Here is a 24969-nt window from a genome sequence, read left to right as displayed (position 1 = left end):
TATATAACTAAATGTTTATTCCTTTATTAGGTTGTTCATCTGAATAAATTAACCAATCCTTCGTCAGGCCATTTCTTGAAGGTATATAAATAGGTGAAAGAGGAGGGTGGAGATGGAGGACTCCACGTGCTAGGCTGTCGTTGATTCAGCCAGCAGCGGGGTCCGGAGGGTGCTGAGTGGGGAGTGATGTGTGGAACCGTAAGGGGGAACAGGAAGGGGGGAGGACGGTGCAGTTGGAACCACTCCCAATAGCTCCGTTTTGTTTCTCCTGAGATAATCTGTATAGTTCAGCCGCTCCGTTCACCATTTACCTTTGCTTGCTAGCCTCACACAGGCTTTCTTTTCTGGTTTTGGTGATATAATATCAACAGCAGTGTGAGCAATCACAATAACAGCCGTCACAACCCTGAGTCACTCATATCTCTGCTCCAAGGTCACTTTCTCTAAGGACTTTTCTGACCACTGATCTAAACCCACATTCCTTACCCTGATTAGTCTGTAGCTCCTTACTCTGCTTTATTGCTAGTTTTAATTGTTAGCTGATATTAGATTATATATCTGCTCATTTAGTTGTTTCCTGCCTATTTACCTTACCAGAACAAAACTTAAATAACACAGAGAATGTGTCTGTCTTGAGCAGTCATTGCCATTGCCTGCAGTGTGCTAATAAGCACCTCACTGGTTTCTGTTTAACTTCACTGAGGCCAAAGAATATGTGACCCATCTGCTGCTGATTCTTGTGATCCGGTGAGGTGTGCTTTATGGACTAGTTCATTGACAATTTTTGTCGGTATTTTGTGTGTGCCTGAAAGAACATGGATTTTTAATTTTCTTATGCAATATTGAATTTATGTGGATTAGCTCAAGCTAATTGTTTTTCAAATCTATTATTGTATTGCTAAGACCTATATCCTTATTAATTTTTTGTCTACTGAATCTGTTACTGAAGGAGCTATGTTAAATTCCTAACTATGATTGTGGATTTGTCAATTTCTCCTTAAATTTCTATTAATATTGATTTTTACCATATACTTAAGCCTGTGTCATAAGTTGTATAAAAGTATGGACTTTTAAAATCTTCCCTATAAATTATTGATTTATTATGTAGGAATACTTTTTATTTTTAATTTGCCTAATACTGCTTTTTGCTAGCTTCTTTTTGCTTAGAATATCTTTTCTACCCTCTTACTTTCAACCTTCCCATGTCCTTATGCTTTAAGTATATTCTTCAGAACAGTTTTTAAAATAAATAAATAAATAAATCCTGCTTCCCTCTGTTTTAATTGATAATTTTAGTTGTTGTGAGTAACAATATATGGAATGTACTTCTACTATTTTATTTTGTTACATTCCTTTTTCTCCTTTATTCTTTGGATTGGTCACGTGTTTTTATTCCCATTTTCTACTACCAGTTTAACAATCGTACATTTTATTCTTAATGTTTTAGTATTTACCCTTCAATTATTAAATTGAATAAATGGAGTTTTAAGTTAATCACTATATCTGCCCTTTTTTAACATTACAAAGACTTTAACTCCCCAAACATTTCCCCCTTCTTTTATATCACTGCCATTTTCTTAATGCTCCACAAACTAGTCATTACTATCACCACTGTTACTACTCAAGCTGACTGTTGTTGAGAGTCCTTACAGTGATCCACCCTGTGGCTCACCATTTCTTTCTACACCCCAGGCCTTCCTTTTACAGCCATTTTTATTCTTCCCAAAATAAATCTTAAGTTGTATTATCTTACTCATTAAGCATAAAGTTACAGATTGACAGATAATTTGTCTAACACTGAAAATATTATCTTTCTGACTTCTGGATTGTGTTATTGGTGTTGAGAAGTGAGTCTTCATTTAATTGTCCTTTTATTTTTTTAAATATTTTATTTATTTATTTTTAGAGAGAGTGAAAGGGAGGGAGAAAGAGTGGGAGAGAAACATCAATGCGTGTTTGCCTCTTGCACGCCCCCAACTGGTGACCTGGCTACAACCCAGGCATGTGCCAGGCATGTGCCCTGACTGGGAATCAAACTGGTGTCCCTTTGGTTCACAAGCTGGCGCTCAATCCACTGAGCCACACCAGCCAGGGCTCCATCTAATTGTCCTTTAAATTAATTTCTTTTGTTTCAGCTAGTTCTCAGTATTTTCTCTTTGCAGTGGTTATTCTCTAGTATTAGAAGGTTTTGTCTACTTGTGGAATGCTTTTGTTCTCTTAAAATTCTGCTTGAGAATTCTGAACTTGTAAATTCTGTAAAATTTACAAGAATTCTGTAAAATTCTGAACTTGTAAATTCATGTCTTTCTAAATTCTGAAAGTTCCCTTCATTTTCTCTTTGGATTCTGCCTCTTCCCTAATCTCTTCTTTTATTTCAGGGTATTTATTTTAGGGGTGTCAAACTCATTTTTTTCTGGGGACCACATCAGCCTCATTGTTGCTTTCAAAGGGCCAAATGTAATTTTAGGACTGTATAAATATACTCCTTAACTAAGGGCCAGGAGCTCTACATTTGGCCCTTTGAAGGCAACCACAAGGCTGATGTGGCCCCCAGTGAAAATGAGTCTGACCCTCTCTGTATTAGGTATATGTTTGGCTTTCACATTGTCTTCTCTACTTCTGTGAACCCCTTCTAGGAACCTATTTATACATATGCTAGAACTTTAAAGCTGCATTTCAGAGATCCCTTATATTCTTTTCTGTTTCTCACCCTTTGTGTGTGTGTGTGCATCTTAGTCTGAGTATTTTTCATGAACCATTATTCCATTTTCTAAATCTTCTCTTTCTGTCTAGCCTGCTTTCAAACGTATGTGTAGAATTTTTAGTTTTCATAATTATATTAGTTTCAATTCTAGAATTTCCATTCAATTATTTTTAAAATGTATTTAGAATCTAGTTCTATGGTGAAATTCTCCATTGTGTCATTTATTTTCTAGAACATATGAATTATAGTTACTTTGAAGTCATAATTTTAAAATTTTAATGGGTGGATCATCTGTGGATATGTTTCTATGTATCTTTATTTTTCTTTTTGCTTTGGCCCATCTGGTCTTTTCTCTTGGCACGTCTGGTAGTTTTTGAGTGAATGCTGGACAATATATGTGAAATAGTATAGAGATGCTGGATGATACTATCTTCTGCTGGAGAGGATTTAATTGTTTTCTGTCTGGTTGTTACAGGAGGGACCGATCATCTCAATCTAATTAGAAATTTAGATGGTTTAAGGCTAGTTTCGCACTTTGTGAGGACTGGTCTATTTTCAGTTGGCCCCAGCTGAGGACTCTAGTTCTTTTCTAAGACCCTCCTTCCTCATCCCACTTAGTTTTGTAACCTCTTAGCATCTTCTTTCTCCTTAATGTCTTTCTCCTGAACAGTTTAAAATTCTGCAGGTGCCTCAGAGGAAAAATCCATGCATAATGTCAGACTCAACTTCTCTTTTGTTTCCTTTCGTCTGGAAGGTTTGTCCCTCAAGTCCTGGCTCCCTTGGTAATCCTGAACTATAGTTTTTGTCTGATAAGCTCAGTGAATCTCTGCAAACTCTAGGCCATGGCATTCTTATGCCAAACGACCTGAAAGGAAAGCGATGCATTGCCCTCAGTGCATTTTCCTTCTCTCCAGACTCTGTCTCCTCAAGTGCTGACTGCCTTAGTTTGCATTAGCTGATCTCTGATATCTTCAGAGTTGTTCTAGAAGAAAAAGATTTTATCAGATTTTACATCGTTTATATTTTTTAGTGTTTTCTGTACGACTGCAGAGGGTGGGAGATTCAGTGTGGTATAAGCTTACTCCGTCATAATTGGAAGCTGAGGTTTTATTCTTGCGGTTTTAATTTCAATACTCACATTTTCCTCTTCGAAATTCTATTCAGTTGTCTCTCAAATCAGCATCATTGGGGAGTTGTAGTGTCCTATTTTTCTCTTATGTTTTCTATTTTCCTTTATGATTTTAATTATTTAAAATGTAATTATTTAACAGTTTAAATCCTATTAGATTATCTGACATTCTCAGGGCTGTAATTTCACTATGTTGTCTGCTGATTTTTGGTTTACATTTGCTTCTGCTCAACACTGCAAGAGGGTATTAGTGGTTGAGGACCAATTTTTATGTTAATTTCTTGGCTTTAGAATTTCTGAGGCCATATAGCTATTGAATAGTTGAATCCCAAATGTAAATGTACGGAGACATATGATTATAAACTATAAAAGGGGATTTTTTTCACTGTACAGATAATCTTTCTTTTTAAAAATTTTTCTAATTTTTTTCAATTAAAGTTTATGTTCAATATTATTTTATATTTGTTTCAGGTATGCAGGATAGTGATTGCACAATCATATACTTTACAAAATGTTTCCCCAGTATTTCTAGCACTCAACTGTCACTGCATATAGTTATTACAATATTACCGACCATGTTTCTTATGCTGCACTTTACATCCCCATGACTATTTTGTCAGATAAGCTTTCTTGTCATTTTGTTTATTATAAGTGAATGTTTCTTAGGTTTCTTTTTACTTAAGGTATAGAACACAGATAGGATTCTGACTTCATGCACATATATCAGTTCCAATTCTCCACATTATATTACATGGGTTCAGTGTCTTGGCTCTTGTTTCTGTGAAGCCATTAAAGCCAGTTACTTAGACAAGTGCAACCCTTAGGTTTTCCTGTTAACAATCCCCAGCATTCTATTTTCTCGTGGGCTCAGCTGTGCATGTGTGAAGATATCTGTATGCTGTCTTTAACATTTTTGGGTGTTCTTAGGCAAAAATTTTCAAGTTGTTCAGTTTTCCATAATTCCAGATAAAAAAAGTCTTAAGTGACATGATTTATATTGCTGGTTTATAGTAAGACTTAATAAATGCTATCTGTTACTAAATTTCATCATCAACACTATTTTCACAAATATGTAAAACCTGAAAATTTGGGTTATAATATCTATAATAGATTATAAGTGTAACATATGTATAATGTATAATCGATTATATATCATAATTATAAAGCTTTGTAATAATTGGTCTAAAACTGAATATGATTACTGGGTATATGTAGATCATGCTACAAAAACACAGTAACAGACTTCTGGCCAACATGGAGGCATAGTTAGACACACTGTGCCTCCTTGCACAACCAAAATAAGAACAACAATTTAAAAACAAAAGACAACCAAAACTGACAGAAAATCAAACTGTATGGAAGTTTGACAACCAAGGAGATAAAATAGACACATTCATCCAGACCAGTAGGTGCGGTGGAGTTAGGCAGTTGGGTGGAGAGGGATGGTGTCACAGGAAGCAGTGACACTGGGCACAAAAGACACCTCAGGCATGCAAGACAGCAGCCAGCAGACCCTGAGTGCTCAGGCTGCAGCTGGCAGACTCTGGGCATGCGCAAGGCGGCTGGCTGACCAGGTGGTCCCACATTCATGTGCAGATAAACCAGGCGAAATTGGGGACCCAGACAGACCACACAAACCAGGGTCCTGGTGCCGAAAAATAAAACCTCAAAACACTGACTGAAAACACCCGTGGGGGTTGAGGTGCAGAGAGAGACTCCCAGACTCATAGGAAAGTACGCTGGAGAGACCCACAGGGTCCTAGAATGTACATAAGCCCACCCACCCAGGAATCAGCACCAGAAAGACCCCATATTCTTGTGGGAAGCGGCAGAGGTGACTGAGATCAGAGAGTGGAAGCAAGTGCCATTGTTCCCTCTGGGACCCAGACCCCATATACAGCATCACAAATCAGCCACTGGGTTGCCCTGCCCTGGTGAACACCTAAGGCTCTGCTCCTCATAGGAAGGCATGACAAGACAAAAAAAAAAAATGTCCAAAGTGGAAGAACAGATCAAAGCTCCACAGCAAATATAGCTAAGCGATGAACAGATAGCGAACCTATCGGATGCACAGTTCAAAGCACTGGTGATCAGTATGCTCACAGAACTGGTTGAATTTGGTTGCAAATTAGATGGAAAAATGAAGGCTGCACTAAGTGAAATGAAGGAAAATGCACAGGGAACCAATAGTGATGGGATTCACATCAATGGAGTGGACCAGAAGAAAGAAACAACCAAACAGAAAAGAATGAAGAAACAAGAATTCCAAAAAGTGAGGAGAGGCTTAGAAACCTCCAGGACATCTTTAAACGTTCCAACATCTGAATTATAGGGGTACCAGAAGGGGAAGAGGAAGAACCACGAGTGGAAAACTTATTTGAACAAATAATAAAGGGGAACTTCCCCAATCTGGCAAAGGAAATAGACTTCCAGGAAGTCCAGGAAGCTCAGAGAGTCCCAAGGAAGGTGGACCCAAAGAGGAACATACCAAGGCACATCATAATGACATTAGCCAAGATAAAAATGAAGAAGAGAATCCTAGAAGCAGCAAGAGATAAGGGGACAGTCACCTATGAAGGAGCTCCCATCAGACTGTCAGCTGATTTCTCAAAAGAGACCTTCTAGGCAAGAAGGGGCTGGAAAGAAGTATTCCAAGTCATGAAATCCAAAGACCTACATCCAAGATTGCTCTGTCCAGCAAAGCTTTCATTTAGAATGGAAGGACAGATAGAGTGCTTCTCAGATAAGGTCAAGTTAAAAAAGTTCATCATCACCAAGCCCTTATTATGTGATATGTTAAAGAGACTTATCTAAGAAAAAGAAGATAAAAAACATGTATAGTAAAATGACAGCAAACTCACAATTACTAACAACCACACCTAAAACAAAAACAAAAACAAACTAAGCAAACAACTAGAACAGGAACAGAACCACAGAAATGGAGATCACATGGAGGGTTAGCAACAGGGGAGTGGGAGGAGAAGAGGGAAAAGTTGCAGGGAATAAGTAGCATAGATGGTAGGTAGAAAATAGGGGGAGGACAAGAATAGTATGGGAAATGTAGAAGCTGAAGAATTTATGACAAATGGACATGAACTAAATGGGGGCAATGTGGGTGGGAGGGGGTGTGCAGGGTGGAGGGGAGTGAAGGGGGGAAATGGGACAACTGTAATAGCATACTCAAGATATTTTTAAAAAACAGTAATATCTCACCTATTAAAACAGTTGAAAACATTTCACTTTTTTCTCAATACATGTTCTCGTGAATTAGAGCTGTTTTAAAAAAAACCTTTCCACTTCCTTACAGAAACAATAAAATGTGGCTTTGTAGCTTTCAAACACTTAAACATATATCTCTAGGAATGTATATTTATGTGTGAATTACTTCACATACACCATCTATATTATATATGTTAAGATTTAAAAATTTTTATGTTTTGCATGAAATTGTATATCCTCTTTTGTCTTTTTCTAGGAGGATACTTCATCGAGACTTAAAATCAAAAAACATTTTTCTGAAAAATAATCTGCTTAAAATTGGTAAGATTTTAAAAAAATATGTGTTCCAGAAACATGGGAGGGTAAACTATTTAGATGTTATCGATATATTAAATTGAAGTACGTGACACCTAGGACTATCAGAGTAATCACTGGTTTATTTAAAGTTCTCGATTTTTCGTTCTTATTCCACCAGGGCCAGTAAAACCCAATTTTTTTTGTTTCTGATTATCTGATGTAAATTGACACATGAGATATTTGCTACATCCTTTGTAGATCAGCTAGTATTTTTTGAGTTCCTACTCCATAGCAGACACTTTGGGAGTGGTTAGACTTGTTTTACTAGTTTGGTTAGTTACTACAGATTTCCCTGCTTGTTTTATCACAAGCAATTAGCAGTCGTCACAGATAAGTAAAATATTGATGTAATGGCTTTGTTAACCTTTTGTTCTACTTCAGGACTGTATCTCTGCTCATAATCGTTACTGGGTTGTTTAATCTTCATTCGAGATGTTCTTAGAGGGGAAGGTGTAAAAGCAACTAGTTAGGCAAGTATAAAGAAGCTGATGGAGTCAAATTTTTATAGTCATGTTCCTGAAAAGTCTCAAGTCTTTTATTTAAAGTTTGTCTTTATTGTAAATGAAGAACAAACTCTCCCTCCTCAGAGAAAATTGCAAATCATTATGTTCATCCCTTTCAAAACATTGTTTCTTGTTATTCAGGCTTGAAATAGCTTTTTATTTCAAGTTGCTGGTCCTTCAGAATTCCAAAAATAAAGTTTGGTTTACATAATTTACATGACCGGATCAAAGTCTTCCTTCACCCACGAGGCTTATGTTTTTAAAGCTATTCACCAGCATTGTGAAATTTAAAATATATTTCTTTTTCCCTTTAAAATGGTGTGAATCATTGCATATTAAAATTGTCAAATTAGATCCTCAGTTGTTAACTCCCAAGGCTGCTTATCATTGTTTTAAAATATTCACGAAAGTCAATTATTATTTCAAGGGGATTTTGGAGTTTCTCGACTCTTAATGGGATCCTGTGATGTAGCCACCACCTTAACTGGAACGCCCCATTACCTGAGTCCTGAGGCTCTGAAGCACCAAGGCTACGACATGAAGTCCGACATCTGGTGAGTGGGCAGCGGGCCCGTCCAAGTGACTCACTCGTCTGCGGTCCTGGGAGAGCAGCGCCTTTCTGGTTTGAAGATCATTTACTTACTGGATTTATTTACTTTATCCCTTTGAAATCTGAGTCATTTTGTGACCAAAGTAAAAGAGGGTTTTTAAATTTGGAACTTGACATGTTCCGTTAAATTGATTTCAAGAAGTCTTTTTATTGCTAGATTAATTGGTTGGTTTGGCTTTTTTCTTCTTGCACCACAAGGAAAAGTTCTTAATTTATGATAAACAATAAATTTTAATAGGTTTCTGCTGGCCTATTAAATAAAGCATTTGTAATCTTAAACACTGTGGTTTTTTTTTAAATTTTAAGGTTAGCTTTTACCTCTGTATGGAATGTACAGCTTTTCCTTATTTTTTTCTTATTTTTTATTTTATTTTATTTTATTTATTTAAATTTTATTTAGTTATTTTTCAAGTACAGTTTTTTGTCTTATTTTTTATTTAAAAAATTTTTACTAAAGATCTTATCTTTAAGGGTAAACTTACCATATTTGCCATGTATAATGCGCACTTTTTTGCCCAGATTTTTTAGGGAAAAGTAAGGGTGTGCATTATACATGGGCATAATGATTACCTGCCATGGGTATAATAATTCCGTGTATGGGCACAAAAACGTGGGTGTGCATTATACATGGCAAAATGCTGTAAATTAAACAATTCTGTTTTCTGTGATACATGCATCTTAGATTTCTCAGTTTTTCTGATCTCTTGTACCAGAGGAATTCCTCCTTCCTTGTCATGGAACCAGTTTAAATCTCAGCACAGAAAGCATATGAGAAGCTGTATTCTATTTTTAGCAATAGATCCTATTTGGGGGCAATTTATTTTCCTTTGAAGAGGAAACTTACATAATGTTGGGCTAGTTAAGAGTGGAAAGGACCAACTGGCTGAGAGCCTGTTGATTAAGTAAATAGTCATTATATGAAAATCAACTTAATTAGTTCTGAGCTTTCAAAGATGAGCCGTGAGAAAGATTGTGTCCCATTTGTTCCTCTAAAGAGCATTAAGTAGAATACTACGTTTTCTCTGGTTAGGGAAACATAAGCACGAGTTGAGAGAACACTGTCGAGATTCGGTCTGGCTGTGGCAGATGCTGTCCACCCCGTCATTCCCGTTCACACTTGTAATTAGCGATTTCTAGGTTCTTCAGTGTTTTTTTTTCCTTGTTACTTTGTTTCTGTCTGGATGGTCTTTTCCAACTAACCTACAATTTTTTCTTTATCGCAACCTTCTCCCAGCCCTTCCAAAACAATAACAATAACAAAAATAGACCCAAACACAAAGATATGTTTAGAGGAATGAAGGGTTGTTGTTTTTTTTTTAATTTTGCTTTATTGAGCATCTACTATTTGCCAGTGACTGTGTAAAGGCCTTGGGGTGTAAAATCAAAAGTGATTGGATTTCTGACCCTCAGAGGATGTTTTCTTGCTCTTTTTGGAGTACATTTCTTCAGATTGAGAAAACCATTCTTGGGCTTTGGATTGAATTTGAGTTACATTCCTGTATCTCTCTTCATACTTAATTTTTTATTATATAGACACTTAAAAATAGATAAGAATTTTTTCATGATTTAAGATGACATGATACTTCAGAATGATGTTATATCATGTCATTTGAATTAAAAGTAAATTAATTCATAAAGCTGATCATTTAAGCTTTTGTAATAACATGTAGCAAGAAAGCTGGCTCATGCTGACATTTATGTGTATTTCCTTGCCAGATCAGATATGTGTCTCCTAGGAAACTTGGGCACCAGAACACACAGAGGGAAGAGTATAGCATAGTCTTTTTGTCCCAGTTGTGTGCCTTCTTTTTAAAAACAAAAACAGAGGAAACTTCTCCTGGCATTGTGTAAAGAGTTATAGGAGGCCTGGCTGCTGTGGCTCAGTTGGTTGGGCATCATCCTGCAAACTGAAAGTTACCAGTTCAGTTCCTGGTCAGGGCACACGCCTGGGTGCATGTTCAGTCCCAGGTCAGGGTGCCTACAGTAGAGAGTCAGTCCATGTTTCTAACATCGATGTTTCTCTCTCTGTCTTTCTCCTTCCATTTTCCTCTCTCTAAAAAAAGGTAAAAATAGGCTAAAAAAAAAGAATTGTAGGAATATCACAATATTGCTCTAATATTTTAGGCTTGCAAAAATGATATCTAAGGCAAAAACTTAAAAAGCCAAAACCTCCCAAATACAGAAATGCAGGAGAATTTTAATATACTTTTAGCAAGCTTTAGGTTAGCTTTCCTTATGGAGATTGTTGACTATTCAGCAAGTACAAGCTAATGATTTATTATCATTCTGACTCCAATAACCACTTACTATGAATTTAGAAGTTCCCTTGGTCATATCCAAATTTTAAAAAATCTTAGCTGGTGATGAAATCTCTACAGCCAAACCTAAAGTGGGAAGAATAACAGAGAACTATTAATTATAACGGCAGATACATAAGTGTGATGAGTGATATTTGGGAGACATTCTTAGAAACATTAGATTTAGATGGGGTTGAGAATTTTTCTCTGAATCTCAGTAGGTAGCATCTGTTTACATGGAATATTTTCTTAGGATTAGATGAACTTGTGAATACTCAATAGGTATTTTGCTCTAGCACTATAGCAGTATGTATTATATTTATAATGCTTAAATATAATACTAATTATATTTTCATCTGTTAATGTTTGCCCATATATAATCTATCTTCCTTCTGCAATCTGTTAACCCTTTGGGGAGTTGGAAAAAATAAGTGAGAGGGGGATTTTGCTTAGAAGTCTGTGATCTGCATTCTTTTTTTCCCCAAATCCAACTGTGAAGTAAACAAAACAGACTGGAAGAGGATGTTAGTGGAGACTACAGAAGGGAGAGAGGAAGGCCTCTATGAACTTCACACATTCTCCTACTTCTGACGCTCTGTCCATCTTAAAGGAGCTCATGGAGACTGTTGAACATGAGTAAAGCCGTTGGGGTGCAGCCATGAGATCCAAGTGCGGAACTGTGGAGGCTGTTTCCGTACGCAGCCTTTATGGGGTGCCGGAGCAAATAATGGTGGGAAAGGGAAGGATGCTTTGATCACGGTTTTCATTGCCAACTCATTCCCCCCACACCCCAACTGCGAACACTGCCCATGTTCATCTCCCAAACTTTACGACTAACATGGAATCTGTGGTTCTGACCCCAAGAAGAGCCAAAGATGCAAAAAAAACCTATTCCCTTTTGCTATCTCCTCTGCCACCTGGTGATCTCCATTTTCCCCTTTCTCCCCAGTGTTAGTCCTGCCTTCAGATCTTTCACTGGCCTAGTTCTTTTTTTTTTTTTTTGACATTTAAAAAATTTTATTTATTTATCTTTAGAAGGGAAGGGAAGGAGAGAAGGAGAGAAATTTCAATGTATGGTTGCTTCTGGTGCATCCCCTGCTGGGAACTGGTCCCTGCTGGGAATTGGCCTGCAACCCAGGCATGTGGCCTGACTGGGAATCGAACCGTGATCTTTTGGTTTGCAGGCCCGTGCTCAATCCACTGAGCTACACCAGCTGGGGCTTTCATTGGCCAAGTTCTTATGGTATGGAGGGCATGGGACCACCACCGGGGAGGGAGAAGAAATGATCTGCCTTCAAATATTGTAAAGCTCCATTGTGGAAGAAGTCATTAGGACGAGCTGGTAAGAGCAGGATGAAATTCACCCAGATTGGTTTCTAAAATTTCATGGATTTTCCCCAAAACATAATAGTATGTTGGGATGATATGGTGGAAGTAGAGCATTTACATTTCCTTTTAAATATTAAAAAAAATTGTTCCTCAGATACACTAGCCACATTTCAAGTGCTCATTGGGCACACGTAGCTACTAATTATTGCATACAGAATTGCTGCAGCCCCTTCAGGCCTCACCCTGGGGTTTTCTTGCATTCACCCAGCCTTTGGATTGGGCAGGTCCTCCACCCTTTTCAGCGGCTGTTCTTAGACTGGTCCACTGTGCTTTTCAGTGAGAACGTTTTGGCTATTCGGGGTTCTTCTGTTTTGAGGCCCTTAAACCCCTTCACTGATTCCTCCTGCTTCTTCCCACACGGCTGCTGATGCTGTGCAGGTGATTGTGCTTTGTCTTTGCTTGCTTGTATTTTGAGATCAGAGGGGACACAGTGTCCTCTAAATTTATTGAAAATGTTGGCCATGGTTTTTGGTTTTACTTTCTAGCTGTTCTCTCTGTTTTACTTGGAGAGTCAAGAAAGATGCAGAAACAACACTCTCAATGTACCACTATTTTCTGCAAAATACTCAAAGTCAGCATTTTAACAAAATTTCCACATGCTTTGTATGCACGTTAAAGCTTGGGAAAAACCGATAGAGGTTCTGGCACATGATAGACCCTTAATAACTGTTGCTGTGTAATATTGCTCCTTAAATATTAGTTCAAGCAGCCCAATGTCTTTCATTTAGATGTGCTTTATATTGATATTCGATTTCACCTAAGACTTTTATTTAGAATGACACACACTAAAGCAAAACTCACTAGTCCTATATTAACTTGCCCATACTATTTATTCAACTGCTTAAATTATGTGTATTTGCTTCTAGATGGATATCAGGATGATCCTCCATTACATGAAATAAAAATATGTATTACTTAAAAGATCTGTATAGCTTTCCCAACCACCAGAGTCATGCATTGCTGTGGGGTAGGCTTCTCTTTGCAGAGTCTGAGCAGATTTCAAAGGGTAAGTTTAGTTATTTTGAGACAAGACCAAAAGTTTGAGCTACATTTGCAATTCATCATCAGTCCGTGCTTCAGAAATCCTCTGGGCAGTTCTGGTGGACTTGAACAGATGGCAAGTTTACAGAGTTCAGATGTGATGCGCTCCCCATGCACCTGATCCCAGCCTTCCCTCATAGCTGCACTCACTCCCTTGGGCGTTTATTTGCTTGCTTCACAGTTGGCTGTATTTTGGAAAAAGAAAAGCATGCAGATCATAGACTTCTGAGCAAGTGCCTCTCTCACTTACTTTTTCAACTCCCCTCTCTAGCCCCTTCCCTTGCTTTCGCATTGCCATATTTAAGATCAGGGAGTCAGAGAAAATCTTGTCCGGGGATGGAAGTGATGAGTGTGAGATAATATAATTATTTTCATACAGAAATGTCTGGTTGGAAATTGGAGAAAATAAAAACCATTGCTACACAGAGGTATAGTTACTAGAATGAAAGTAAATATAGTTGATAAATTTTAAAACTGGTAACAGGGTAATAAAAATCTGTCCCCCAAATGTCATGGTAGTTTCTGTAATCAGGTCATCTCATATTTTAGTTACCAGTATCCACTCTTGGCAGGTGCACTGGGACCATAGCAGGTCCCTTTCCACAAGTTACTGGCTGATACACGAAGTCTTCCAACATGTGATCAAGAGTGAGTAAATATCACTAATCCACGTGAAGTGGGTAAATGGAAAGAAGCATGCCTTCACTGTAGCTGAGAGGGTTTCCAAAAAAGTGAATGGTCTTTTATCAATAATGGTTACTGAGCTAGCCTCTGATTTTTCCATCACTTGTTTAGCTAGATAATTTCACATTAAAAAAATTTTGATACAGTTGACCCTTGAACAACATGGGTTTGAACAGCACAGGTTCCCTTATATGTGGCTTTTTTCCAATAAATAGGTATTTTCTCTTCCTTATGGTTTTATTAATAACATTTTCTCTTCTGTAGCTCACTTTATTGTAAGAACCAGTATATAGTAGATATAATATACACAGTGTGCCAGTCAAGTGTTTATGTTATCAGTACACCTTCCAGTCAACAGTTGGTTACTTAACTATTAACTATAGTTACTTAACTACTGTGGAAGTTTTGAGAGGGAGTCAAAATTATACACAGATATTGACTATGTACAATCCTAACCCCTGACTTGTTCCAGGGCTGACTGTATATTCATCAGATATGGCTCAAGTAGAGTTATGTCTTCAGAAAACCAGGGTCTGACTTTTCGATCAACTCACTGTGCTTAGTAGACCACTAACCAGCACCCTTTCCCTGCCGAGCAACAGAAAAACTAAAGCCAAACTTGCCTGCCTCCCTTTGGTTCTGCCACAGAGGGTCTCATTTTCTGCGTGCCCTATCCTTGCCGTGGCTGATGCCCTGCATGGCTTGTCTCAGGCCCCAGGTACCCACCCAGGTGGATTACCGTTCCAGATAGGAGCTGAGGGAAGCTTGGGAAGTCAGCCCCTGCTTGAAAGGCTTCATCAGGGTTCATCATGATCTCCAACTCCAGATAGTCTTCATGATCAGGAACACTTTCATTGCACAGCGTGGAGAGGTGGGGTAGCCTAGCGTTTAGGGCTCTAGAGCCCAGAGAGCCTGGGTTGGAATCCTAGCTTTACCACCTACTTCATATGGAGCCGTGAACTATTGACCTAATCTTACTGTTTCCTCATCTGAAAATGGGAACAATGATCATAATTCCTGCTTCATTGGGTTTCCTATGAGGATGCTTAAATGAGTTAAAATATGTAAAGAGTATAGAACTGGGGCTGGCTTGTAGTAAACACCATTAAAATTTTAGCTATCATTTTATTATAAAAGTATTATTGAAGCTATTGTTATTATCATTTGTATTATTGGTAAGATAATATAATACTCTGCTGCCAAGACAGCTCAGAATGTTCTGGGTCCAGGATTATTGCTCCCATGAACCCTTCAGACCTGTCAGAACCAGGAGAGATTGTTCAGGTTCGTTCAGCTTCTAACCCAAGTCCCGAAAGAGACTGAGCCCATGGGGCTGAATTAAATCCTCAGAAGAGTGTGGGGACTGATGTACGGAGAGCCTTCTATCCTTGTACCTGTGAATTCTTCTTTTTTTCAGTGTTCAAATTGTTACATGGACACTAGATTACATAGCAGGTGTAGCCAATGTGAATTTTTTTGAAAAAAATTTAAAGAAACATTGAATGAAAACGAATGCCAATAACTAACAAGTGGAACTAACATGGCACCTTTCTGGGCAAATTTCTTTCTCTCTCTGAGTTTTGGTTTTCTCATGGATACCAGGAGAGTTTGGAATTAGCAAATATTGATAGTCCCTTACAGGTTTACTGTTTTGACAGTATGAGAAAACATTCTTTAGGTTTGAACTAAACTCTACTTTGGGGAAAATAAGTATCTATATTGGAGCAGTTCATAGCACGCAGATACTTCACATATATCCCCACTGGGAAAAGTATTTGTTTCAGTGTAATGATTATATTTTGCTTATAATCTATTATCCCCCTCTTTTTTTTAAGAAAAAATCTTATAGTATAACAAGTATTGAATTGATACTGTCTTTTGAAAAAAATCTACAGCCATACCACCCCAAACACACCCACTCTTGTCTGATTTTTTTTTTCATTTTAGCCATTCTGTTGAGTATGTGTTGCTACTGCACTGTGGTTTTGATTTTCATTTCTGTGATGACAAATAATGTTAAACATCCTCGCTTGATTTAGGACAATTCAGTGTCTCTTCAAGTGTTCTGTCCATTTTTTCTATTGAATTCTCTCCTTGTTGTTACTGGTTTGTGGTAGTTTTATTAACTAATTGGTTTTTTGTATATTCTGGATACCAGTCATTGATGAATATTTGAACTGCCTTCTCCCATTTGTATCTTCCTTTTCACTTTCTAAATGGAGTCTTTTCGTGAGTAGAAATTGTTCATTTTAAGTTTGTTTTATCAGTTTATAACTTTATAGTTAGTGCTTCCTACAGTTTGTTTAAGAAGTTTTGCCTTTCCCAAGATCAGGAAGATAGTCTCTTCTTTCTTTTAAAAGCTTTATGATTTTATTTTTCTCAGTGAGAGCACTGATAATTGATTTTTGTGCATGTGTATTTTGTGCAGTGAGTCCACATACATTATTTTCTACATGGATATTCAGTTGGTCCAGCTTAATTTGCTAATGATGCCATATTTTTTCTCCACCACAGTTTAGTTTACCTTTGTATGAATCAAGTGTTTGAATGTGTGTGGATCTGTTTTTGAGCCCTCTGTTCTGTACCATTGGTCTGGTTTTTCTTCTTTACCAATATCACACTTTCAGGAGTAATATGACTTTATAATAAATTTTGCAGTTTGGTTATATAAGAGCTCCAAATTAGTTCTTCAGTTACGTTGGCTATCCTTGTCCCTTTGGATTTCCATATAAAGTTTAGAATCAGCCTGCCAATTCTTGCAAAAAAAAAAGTCTGCTAGTATTTTGATTTATCTTGTATTAGGTCTATAGATCATTCTGGAAAAAAGGGACTTCCTCATAATATTGAATCTTCCAACCTATGAGTGTAGATTTATCCCTCTACCCCATTCATTTTTTAGGTCTTCTTTTATACCTCTTAGCAATGTATCATGGTTAACGGTGTAGGATCTTGCTTGCTTTCCATTGGATCTATTACTAGGCATTTGATGTTGTGTGATATTAATGTAAATAACATTTTAAATAATTTTATTTTAAAAATGTGTTTGTTGCAGAGTTGTAGAGATGACCTTTTATGTATAAAATTATATTGAAATGCTTAATGAGTTTATTTCTTTTCTGTTCTTTATATATATATATATATTTTTAAATATTTTATTTATTTTCAGAGAGAGAGGAAGGGAAGGAGAAAGAGAAGGAGAGAAACATGTTCTTTATATATATTTTTGAACATTTTCTGGCCTCATTGTCCTGGGTAGCTCCTTCATTATAATATTCAATAGAAGTGGTGATAGCAATTATCCTTATCTTGTTCTTAATTTTAAAATAAAAGTATAAATTATAAATATTTTGCCAATAAGCATAACATTTACTGTGTTTTTATAGCTTTAAAAAACCCAATTAAGAAAGTTTCCTTCCATTCCCAATGTGCTAATAAAAGCTTTCTTCTTTTTAAAAATACAGATGGGTTTTTTAGTTTTATCAAATGCTTTTTTCCACTTCTGTCAAGACAATAGAATTTTTTTCTTCTATAATGAGGTACTTTCCATTGATTGATTTTCAAATACTAAGTCAACCCTGTATTCTTTAAATAAAATCCACTTGGTATATCATATTCTGTCTGTAATATGTGTACATGTGTATTTGGATTTTTTGAATCTGTGTTCCAAAAAAAGTTGCCTATAATTTTCCTTTCCTATAATGTCCTTGTTATATTTTAGTATAAAAATTATGCTTACATTATAAAAGGAAAAGATTGATTAAGACTGGTATTCTTGATTTCTTAAATGTTTAGCAGAATTTGCCAGTAAAGCCATGGCTCTGGACTTTTTTGTGTGTGGATGGGTGGGGGAGCAGAGCTTTAAAAATTCTTTGAAATTATGACTTAAAGTAATTACTTATCCATTTACTAAATAAAAAACTATGCAGATTTTCTACTTCATCTTGTATAAGTTTGGTAAATTATACTCTTTTTCTATATAATATTTTTAGTAATTTTATTTTATTTTTAAATTTATTTTTATTGTATTCTTTCCATTCCCATTTGTTCCACTTATACCCCCTCCCCATTCCCCTGCAATCACCACACTGTTGTCCATGTCCGTGAGTTTTTTCTCCCCATTTGGCTTGATCCCTCTATCCCCTAAGCCCTCTCCAAAGACTGTACACGTTACCTCATTTGTCAAATTTTATTGGGGGAAAAACACGTTTTTAATGTCATCTTAATACTTTCTAATATTGGTTGGACCCGTACTGTTGTATACTTTTCCATTCCTGTTATTGTTAATCTGTGTGTGTGTGTGTGTGTGTGTGTTCTTGTTTTCTTTTTTTTAATTTATTTTTTTATTGATTATGCTGTTACAGTTGTTCTATTCCCCCCTTCAGTTTATGACCATGTGTCTCAAGTTCTTTAGATTCTATATTTCCCATACTATTCTTGCCCCCCCATCTATTTTCTATCTACTGTCTATGCTACTTATTTTCTGTACCTTCTCCCCCCTTCTCCTCCTCCCACTCCCCTATTGCTAACCCTCCTTGAGATCTTCATTTCTATGTTTCCACTCCTGATCTAGCTGTCCTTTTAGTTTGCTTTTGTTTTAGGTGTGGTTGTTAATAACTGTGAGTTTGTTGTCTTTTCACTGTTCATGTTTTTTTTTTTTTAACTTCTTTTTCTTAGGTAAGTCCCTTTAACATTTCATATAATAAGGGCTTGGTGATGATGAACTCCTTGAATTTGATCTTATCTGAGAAGCACCTTATCTGTCCTTCCATTCTAAATGAAAGTTTTGCTGGATAGAGCAATCTTGGTTGTAGGTCTTTAGACTTCATGACTTGGAATACCTCTTTCCAGCCCCTTCTTGCCTGTAAGGTCTCTTTTGAGAAATCTGCTGACAGTCTGATGGGGACTCCTTTGTAGGTGACTGTCCCCTTAGCTCTTGCTGCTTCTAGGATTCTCTCCTTCATTTTAATCTTGGCTAATGTAATTATGATGTGCCTTGGTGTGTTTCTTCTTGGGTCCAACTTCTTTGGTACTCTCTGAGCTTCCTGGATTTCCTGGAAGTCTATTTCCTTTGCCAGATTGGGGAAATTCTCCTTTATTATTTGTTCAAATAAGTTTTCCACTGGTGGCTGTGCCTTTCCCCCTTCTGGTACCCCAATAATTCAGATGTTGGAGCGTTTAAAGATGTCCTGGAGGTTCCTAAGACTCTCGTCATTTTTTTTGAATTCTTGCTTCTTCACTCTTTTCTGTTTGGCCATTATTTGCTTTCTTCTGGTCCACTCCATTGATTTGAGTCCCAGTTTCCTTTTCATTGCTATTGGTTTCCTGTGCAATTCCATTCATTTCAATTAGTTTCGCCTTCATGTTTGTCTAATTTGTGGCTATAATCAACCAGTTCTGTGAGGATCCTGATCACCAGTGTTTTAAACTGTGCGTCTGAGAGTTTTGCTATTTCTTCATCGCTTAGATTTATAGGCTCTGGGGCTTTGAGATCTTCTTGAGCCATTTTTGGTCTATTTGCTCCCATTAAGTGTGAGGAGCGGAGCCTTGGACTCCCAGGTCGCTGGGTTGTGACGCTGTATGTGGGGGCGTGGTCAGAGCGGGGAAATGGCAGCCCCCTCTGCTGTTTCTCGAAGCTGGGTGAAGAGCAGAGCCTTAGGTTGTTTACTGGCGCAGGGCCACTTAGGTCACTGGATTATGACGCTGTATGTGGAGGTGGGGTCAGAGCAGGGAAATGGCGGCGCCCTCCGCTGCACGCTGCTGGGGCTGCTGGCTCTGTCCAATCTCCCACTCCCTCGCTTGTCTATCTGCACGAATGCGCGACCACAGTCAACCCGCAGCCCTGCTCCCTCGCTATTTCCCCGCGATTGCTTGCTGAGTTGCCCACCAGGTCCAACCCTGCACCTGGATTCCGCACACCTGAGTCTGTCTGACCGAGTTTTCCTGTGCTACCCTGCTCTGCCAGCTGTTGGTTTCGCCCCTCTTACTGATCAGGCTGAAGAATTTGTTGTTATCAGACTTCCGAAAAGTTCAATTTTCTGTGTTCTGGCTGTGTTTTCTGTTGTTATTATTTAGTTGTCTCTAAACTTGGTTGTGTGAGGAAGCACAGTGTCTCCACCTATTCTTCTTGTTTTCTTGATCCGTCTTGCTGGAGCTCTATTCAATTTACTAGTCTTGACAGATTTTATTTTTATTGTCTATTTGTTTCTATTTCAATTATTTTCATTTTCCATTTAAATTTTTTTCCTTAAAATATATTTGGTTTCCTGGCTGGTGTAGCTCAGTGGATAGAGTGTGGGCCTGCAAACCAGAGAATCCGGTTCAATTCCCAGTCAGGGCACATGCCTGGGTTGCAGGCCAGTTTCCAGCAGGGGATGCACAAAAGGCAACCATACATTGATGTTTCTCTCCCTCTCTCCTTCCCCTCTATAAATAAATAAATAAAATCTTAAAAAATATATATGGTTTGATTTTCTGTTATTTTTCTATTTTCTCAAGCTGACTGAAATCATAGATGTTTAAAAGCCTTTTTCTTTGCTAATATATGCATTTAATACTTTTAGTTTTGCTATAATAATTTATTTTAGCCACATGCAATATGTTAATATTTTGTACCTTTATTAACAATGTTAGCAATGTTATAACTTCTGTTGGAATGTTTTTATTTCACCTAGGGGTTATTTAGATGTGTATTTGTTGTTTTTAAGCAGTTGAAGATTCTGTAAGTTTTTTTTTTTCTCCTTCTGTGATTAATGTCTAACTTAATTTCACTGTGGTCAGAGAACAGGCTCTGAAGTTTTCAGTCCTTAAAGCCTGTTGAGTCTTGCTTTATGACCCTGACTAGGGTCAGTTTTGGAAAATGCTATCTGTGTGACCTTGAAAATAATATGAATTCTGTCTTTGATGGGATTCATTAATGTTAATTTGTCAGTTAAGTCAGTTTTGGTCATTATGTTCGGATTTTCTCTATGTTTATTTATTTGGTCTGCTTATTCTATCAGATGTTGAAATAAGCATAGCAAAGTCTTTATGATTGTGAATTTGTCTGGGTTTTCTCTTAACTCTGCCAATTTTGGCTTCACACACACACACACACACACACACACACACACACTCTTAACTGGATTTTAAGATGGTTTTATATTATTATCCACCGTCTTAACTTTACTAGTGGTTCTTGCCCTTAAGTCTGCTTTGCCTGATACTGTTATGCCTACACCACAGTATTTTGACGAGCATCCGCATGGTCTGTCCTTTTCTATGAGCAGCTCTGCGTTTTTAGTGTGAGGTTTGTTTTGTGAGTATATCTAATTTTTTACCTCAATAGTCTTTATAATCGAAATGTTGTCTATTTTATATTTAATACAAGTATTCTGTATTTTTGTTTGTCATCTTATTCCTTGCTTTCTATATATACACCACTTGTTTTGTGTTTTCCCCCCTTTCTTGCTTTCTTTTGATTTAAAATTGTATTTGTAGTTTTTCTGTTCTCTCTAGAATCCATTATTAGTTATTATACATTAATATAATTAATGTCAGTTAATATATTATTTTATCATTCTTCTGGTGATAAGCCCTAGGAATTATAACGCACATCCTGACTTATTACAGTCTAGTAAAAGCTATTAATTTTACAACATTCTCAATAATATTAGGGCCTTAAAATACTTATGTTTTTAATTTTTAGGTCTTTTGTATTATTTTTCCATGAAATTTTATTCTACATAATTTTTAAACTCTGCAACATATTGTTAATATTGCTTTTTAGATTAATGTTGACCTATGCATATTTACAAAATTATTCCTCCTAATGCTCTTCATTCCTTCCTGTGCCCAAGACCATTTTTCCTCCTTTGGAAGCACTCCCCTTTAGGGTAGTCTTTAGTGCTGTCCTGCTGGCAAGGAATTCTCTCAGTTTCTGTTTGTCTAAAAATGTCTTTGGTTCACCTTCATTGAAGGGAGTTTTTTTGGTATCAAAATCTAAGTATGTGTTACTGTACCAGACACCATTTCACAGTCTTACAGGTGAATGCAAAATTTAGTGAGCTTCAAATAATGTTCATATTTTATAATGTTTACATCGATCTTGGTGTTCTAGTCAATATCACACGATTCCTCCTCACATTCCTCTTTATTCTAGTATTCGGTAGTGGAAATAGTCCAGAATTTGGAAAGAAAAATGCCTTTTGAAACTGGTCAAGTGATTTAATTTTCCTGAGCTACTTTCTCATGTATAAAATGGGAAATTACTGTGAAATTATGAGGTTCTGTTGAGACATATATGAAAGTTCTTTGTAATATATAAAGTATTAATCAATCGGAAATTTTTAGTTTCCAAATTATAGTAAATAAAATTTATTACTATTTACTGGAACAGAAACATTCTTAGCATATGTTTTCTTACAAATGTACCTTTCTGTGAACACACACGAAAAGGTTAAAATGATAGTAGTCACGTATGTATTTACCCATACCTTTCCTTCTGAGAAAGTAGAACATTGTTAAAAGTTATGTAAAACACAACTTACTTAAGATCAATTGTAAATTTATTTCTGATCTTTTAAGCAAGTCACATGAAAAGGGAAACCTGGCCAGTTACATAATTCAGAATACCCATAAGACGAAGAGTAATCCATTATTCAGGAGAAGTACAGTTCTTAATACTAAGTGCAGGCAGGAATTCTCCCTTTTGTTTTCTTAATGATGTAGAGTTACTTGCAAGATTATTCTGCTGGTTTAGAAGACTGATTTGCATAGTTAATACAATTAGTATTGGAGTTATCTAGAATTTTAATATTCTATTTCATACCCCTGAAGAAAGAATTATACATTTCATGTGAGCTGAAAGTAACTGTTTTTCCACCCTACTTGCAAATGGATTTTATTTTAAGAAATAAATAATGTGTTCCCTGTTCAAAATAGTTGAGTACATATTAGAGGGAAGGTTAGGCTGATACATTAAAATTTTATTCTGCATATAAAACATGCCTTAGAAAGATATTTTGCTGCATTTTATTTTTTCTTCATAGAGATTAATTCATAAATTCCTTCCTACATTGATCAAATATTTATTGGGTCCCTACTGTGTGCATATATTGCTATTGGTTTGTTTGCCACCTTTGACGAAAGGTGACCATTCAAACTTAGATCGTGTGCTTTCCTCTTCCACTTTCCTTTTAGTGAGCGTGCATTTAAATGGAGCAGAATGTAATGAAACTGAGGCTTCTAAACAAACAACTGAAGTGCATGTTGATGCCTTACAGCAAGTGCCCCAGCCCGTTTGAGGTTTTGTGTGATGATCAAAGAGGACACTCGCTCCTTATTCAAATTCTTTGACTTTGTCTGCAGGTCTCTGGCGTGCATTTTATATGAGGTGTGCTGCATGAATCATGCATTCCCTGGCTCCAGTTTCCTGTCCGTTGTTTTAAAAATTGTTGAAGGCAACACTCCTTCTCTCCCTCGGAGATACCCAAGAGAACTGAATGCCATCATGGAACGGTATGGAAATAATGTATTACCACAGACACAGTTTTAAATCGTACTTAAGTTTTTGTTTGCCTAAAAAATCATTTTCTTTTTACACATTACAGCATGTTGAACAAGAATCCTTTACTGAGACCATCTGCTATAGAAATTTTAAAAATCCCTTACATTGATGAACAGCTACAGGTATTTAAAATGAAAGGGGTGCTGGGAAACACGTAGCGATTAGCATTTATATATGTTCTAGGACTTGAAGATATGCTGTGAGAATAAGATCCATTAAGAATCAGTAAAAACAGAGAGACAGGGTATTTTTTTAAACTGAGGAAAACTATTAGTCGGGACGATCTCCTTGCACAAGAAAGTGCGTGAACTCTCGTTCCCTGGTGCTTGAGGTGTTAGGATTGGGATTTTCTGCCTAAACTCAGCATCCATCCTCAGGGCCTTTGGTTCCCAGATCTCACCGCAACACTTCGTAAATATATTCCTGCTAGGACAGAATGTGATGCTACATATAACAAAATCTGGGTTTTCACTAAGTCTGTACTATTCTACTCCTTTATTATATATCTCAATAATACTTTTTATTGAGTAGGTGAATTCATTTTGTTTTTCTGTAAATTGGAAAATTTGATGTAGAGAATTTTTCCCTTGGTGGTAAGAAAATAATCAAATGGTACCCTCTCAAGGAGGTTTTGTTGTTGTTGGTTGTTGTTTTAAGATTTATTTATTCATTTGTAGAGAGAGGGAAAGGGAGGGAGAGAAACATCGATGCAAGAGGAGTATCGATCAGTTGCCTCTTGCGCATGCCCTGATGGGGGACCCGGCCTGCCACCCGGGCCTGTGACCTGATCTGGAATCAAACCAACTACTTTTCAATCTGTGGGTCAACTCCCAACCAACTAAGCTACACCAGTTAGAGCTTTGGTTTTGTTTTTTAAACTTCTTAGGCTTTTACAATATAAATTCCTCAGGGAAACTTCTTTTGATGTTATGAACATCTTTAAGAGGGCTGCAGAGCACTCATTCCCCTTTAAAAATGCACATGCCTTTTCATCAGAGTCTGGCTCTCAGTGCACAGGACGCAGGGCGCGAGCTGCTGTGCATTCAGTGGCTGAGTGCGGGCACTGTGCTGCCACCAGGGTGCGGGAATGAAGGGACCTCCTATGGCTCCTGTCCTTCGAAAGCTTCACTGCTAGTTAGAGAACCCAGTAACCAAGGAAAGGGAAGCAAGTAAAGTAATTTTAAGTTCTCACAAGCACTAGGAAGAAAGCAAATAGGATGCTGTGAAATAAGGGAGGGGGCGGGGTTTGGTGGTCACAGGAGGAGTAGGAGACATTTTGACACCAGTGACGTGGTGAGAAGTAGCCAGCCTCACTCACCCCACCCTAGTTCTGGTCCTGGGATGTGGACTTTGCCCACTACAGAACCAGAGGGGAAGAGAGCTTGTGTGACCTTGGAGCTGAAGGAAGGCCTATTATTGCCTGGGTGGCAGGGAGCGAGGGAACAGGCAGTGCAAGATGAACTTGGAGAGGTAGGCAGGAGCCTGACCCCTC

General features: G+C 37.3%; 1 protein-coding gene across 3 annotated transcripts in view; it reads left to right on the top strand.

Annotated features, from left to right (window-relative positions):
* NEK11 (NIMA related kinase 11) overlaps positions 1-24969 on the top strand; it is a 215089-nt gene that overhangs the window by 76840 nt on the left and 113280 nt on the right. For all 3 annotated transcript variants that reach the window (XM_053669392.1, XM_053669391.1, XM_053669393.1), the window contains exons 5-8: positions 7309-7373; positions 8340-8466; positions 23279-23428; positions 23521-23599. In XM_053669392.1, coding sequence (XP_053525367.1) covers positions 7309-7373; positions 8340-8466; positions 23279-23428; positions 23521-23599 — 421 coding nt within the window. The remainder of the gene's footprint in view (positions 1-7308; positions 7374-8339; positions 8467-23278; positions 23429-23520; positions 23600-24969) is intronic.

This window comes from Artibeus jamaicensis, unplaced genomic scaffold, assembly GCF_021234435.1.
Source record: "Artibeus jamaicensis isolate MK-2021 breed Jamaican fruit bat unplaced genomic scaffold, CSHL_Jam_final contig_519, whole genome shotgun sequence".
Lineage (NCBI taxonomy): Eukaryota > Metazoa > Chordata > Mammalia > Chiroptera > Phyllostomidae > Artibeus > Artibeus jamaicensis.
Note: the sequence above shows the minus strand (reverse complement) of the source record. Positions and strands in the feature narration are given on the sequence as shown.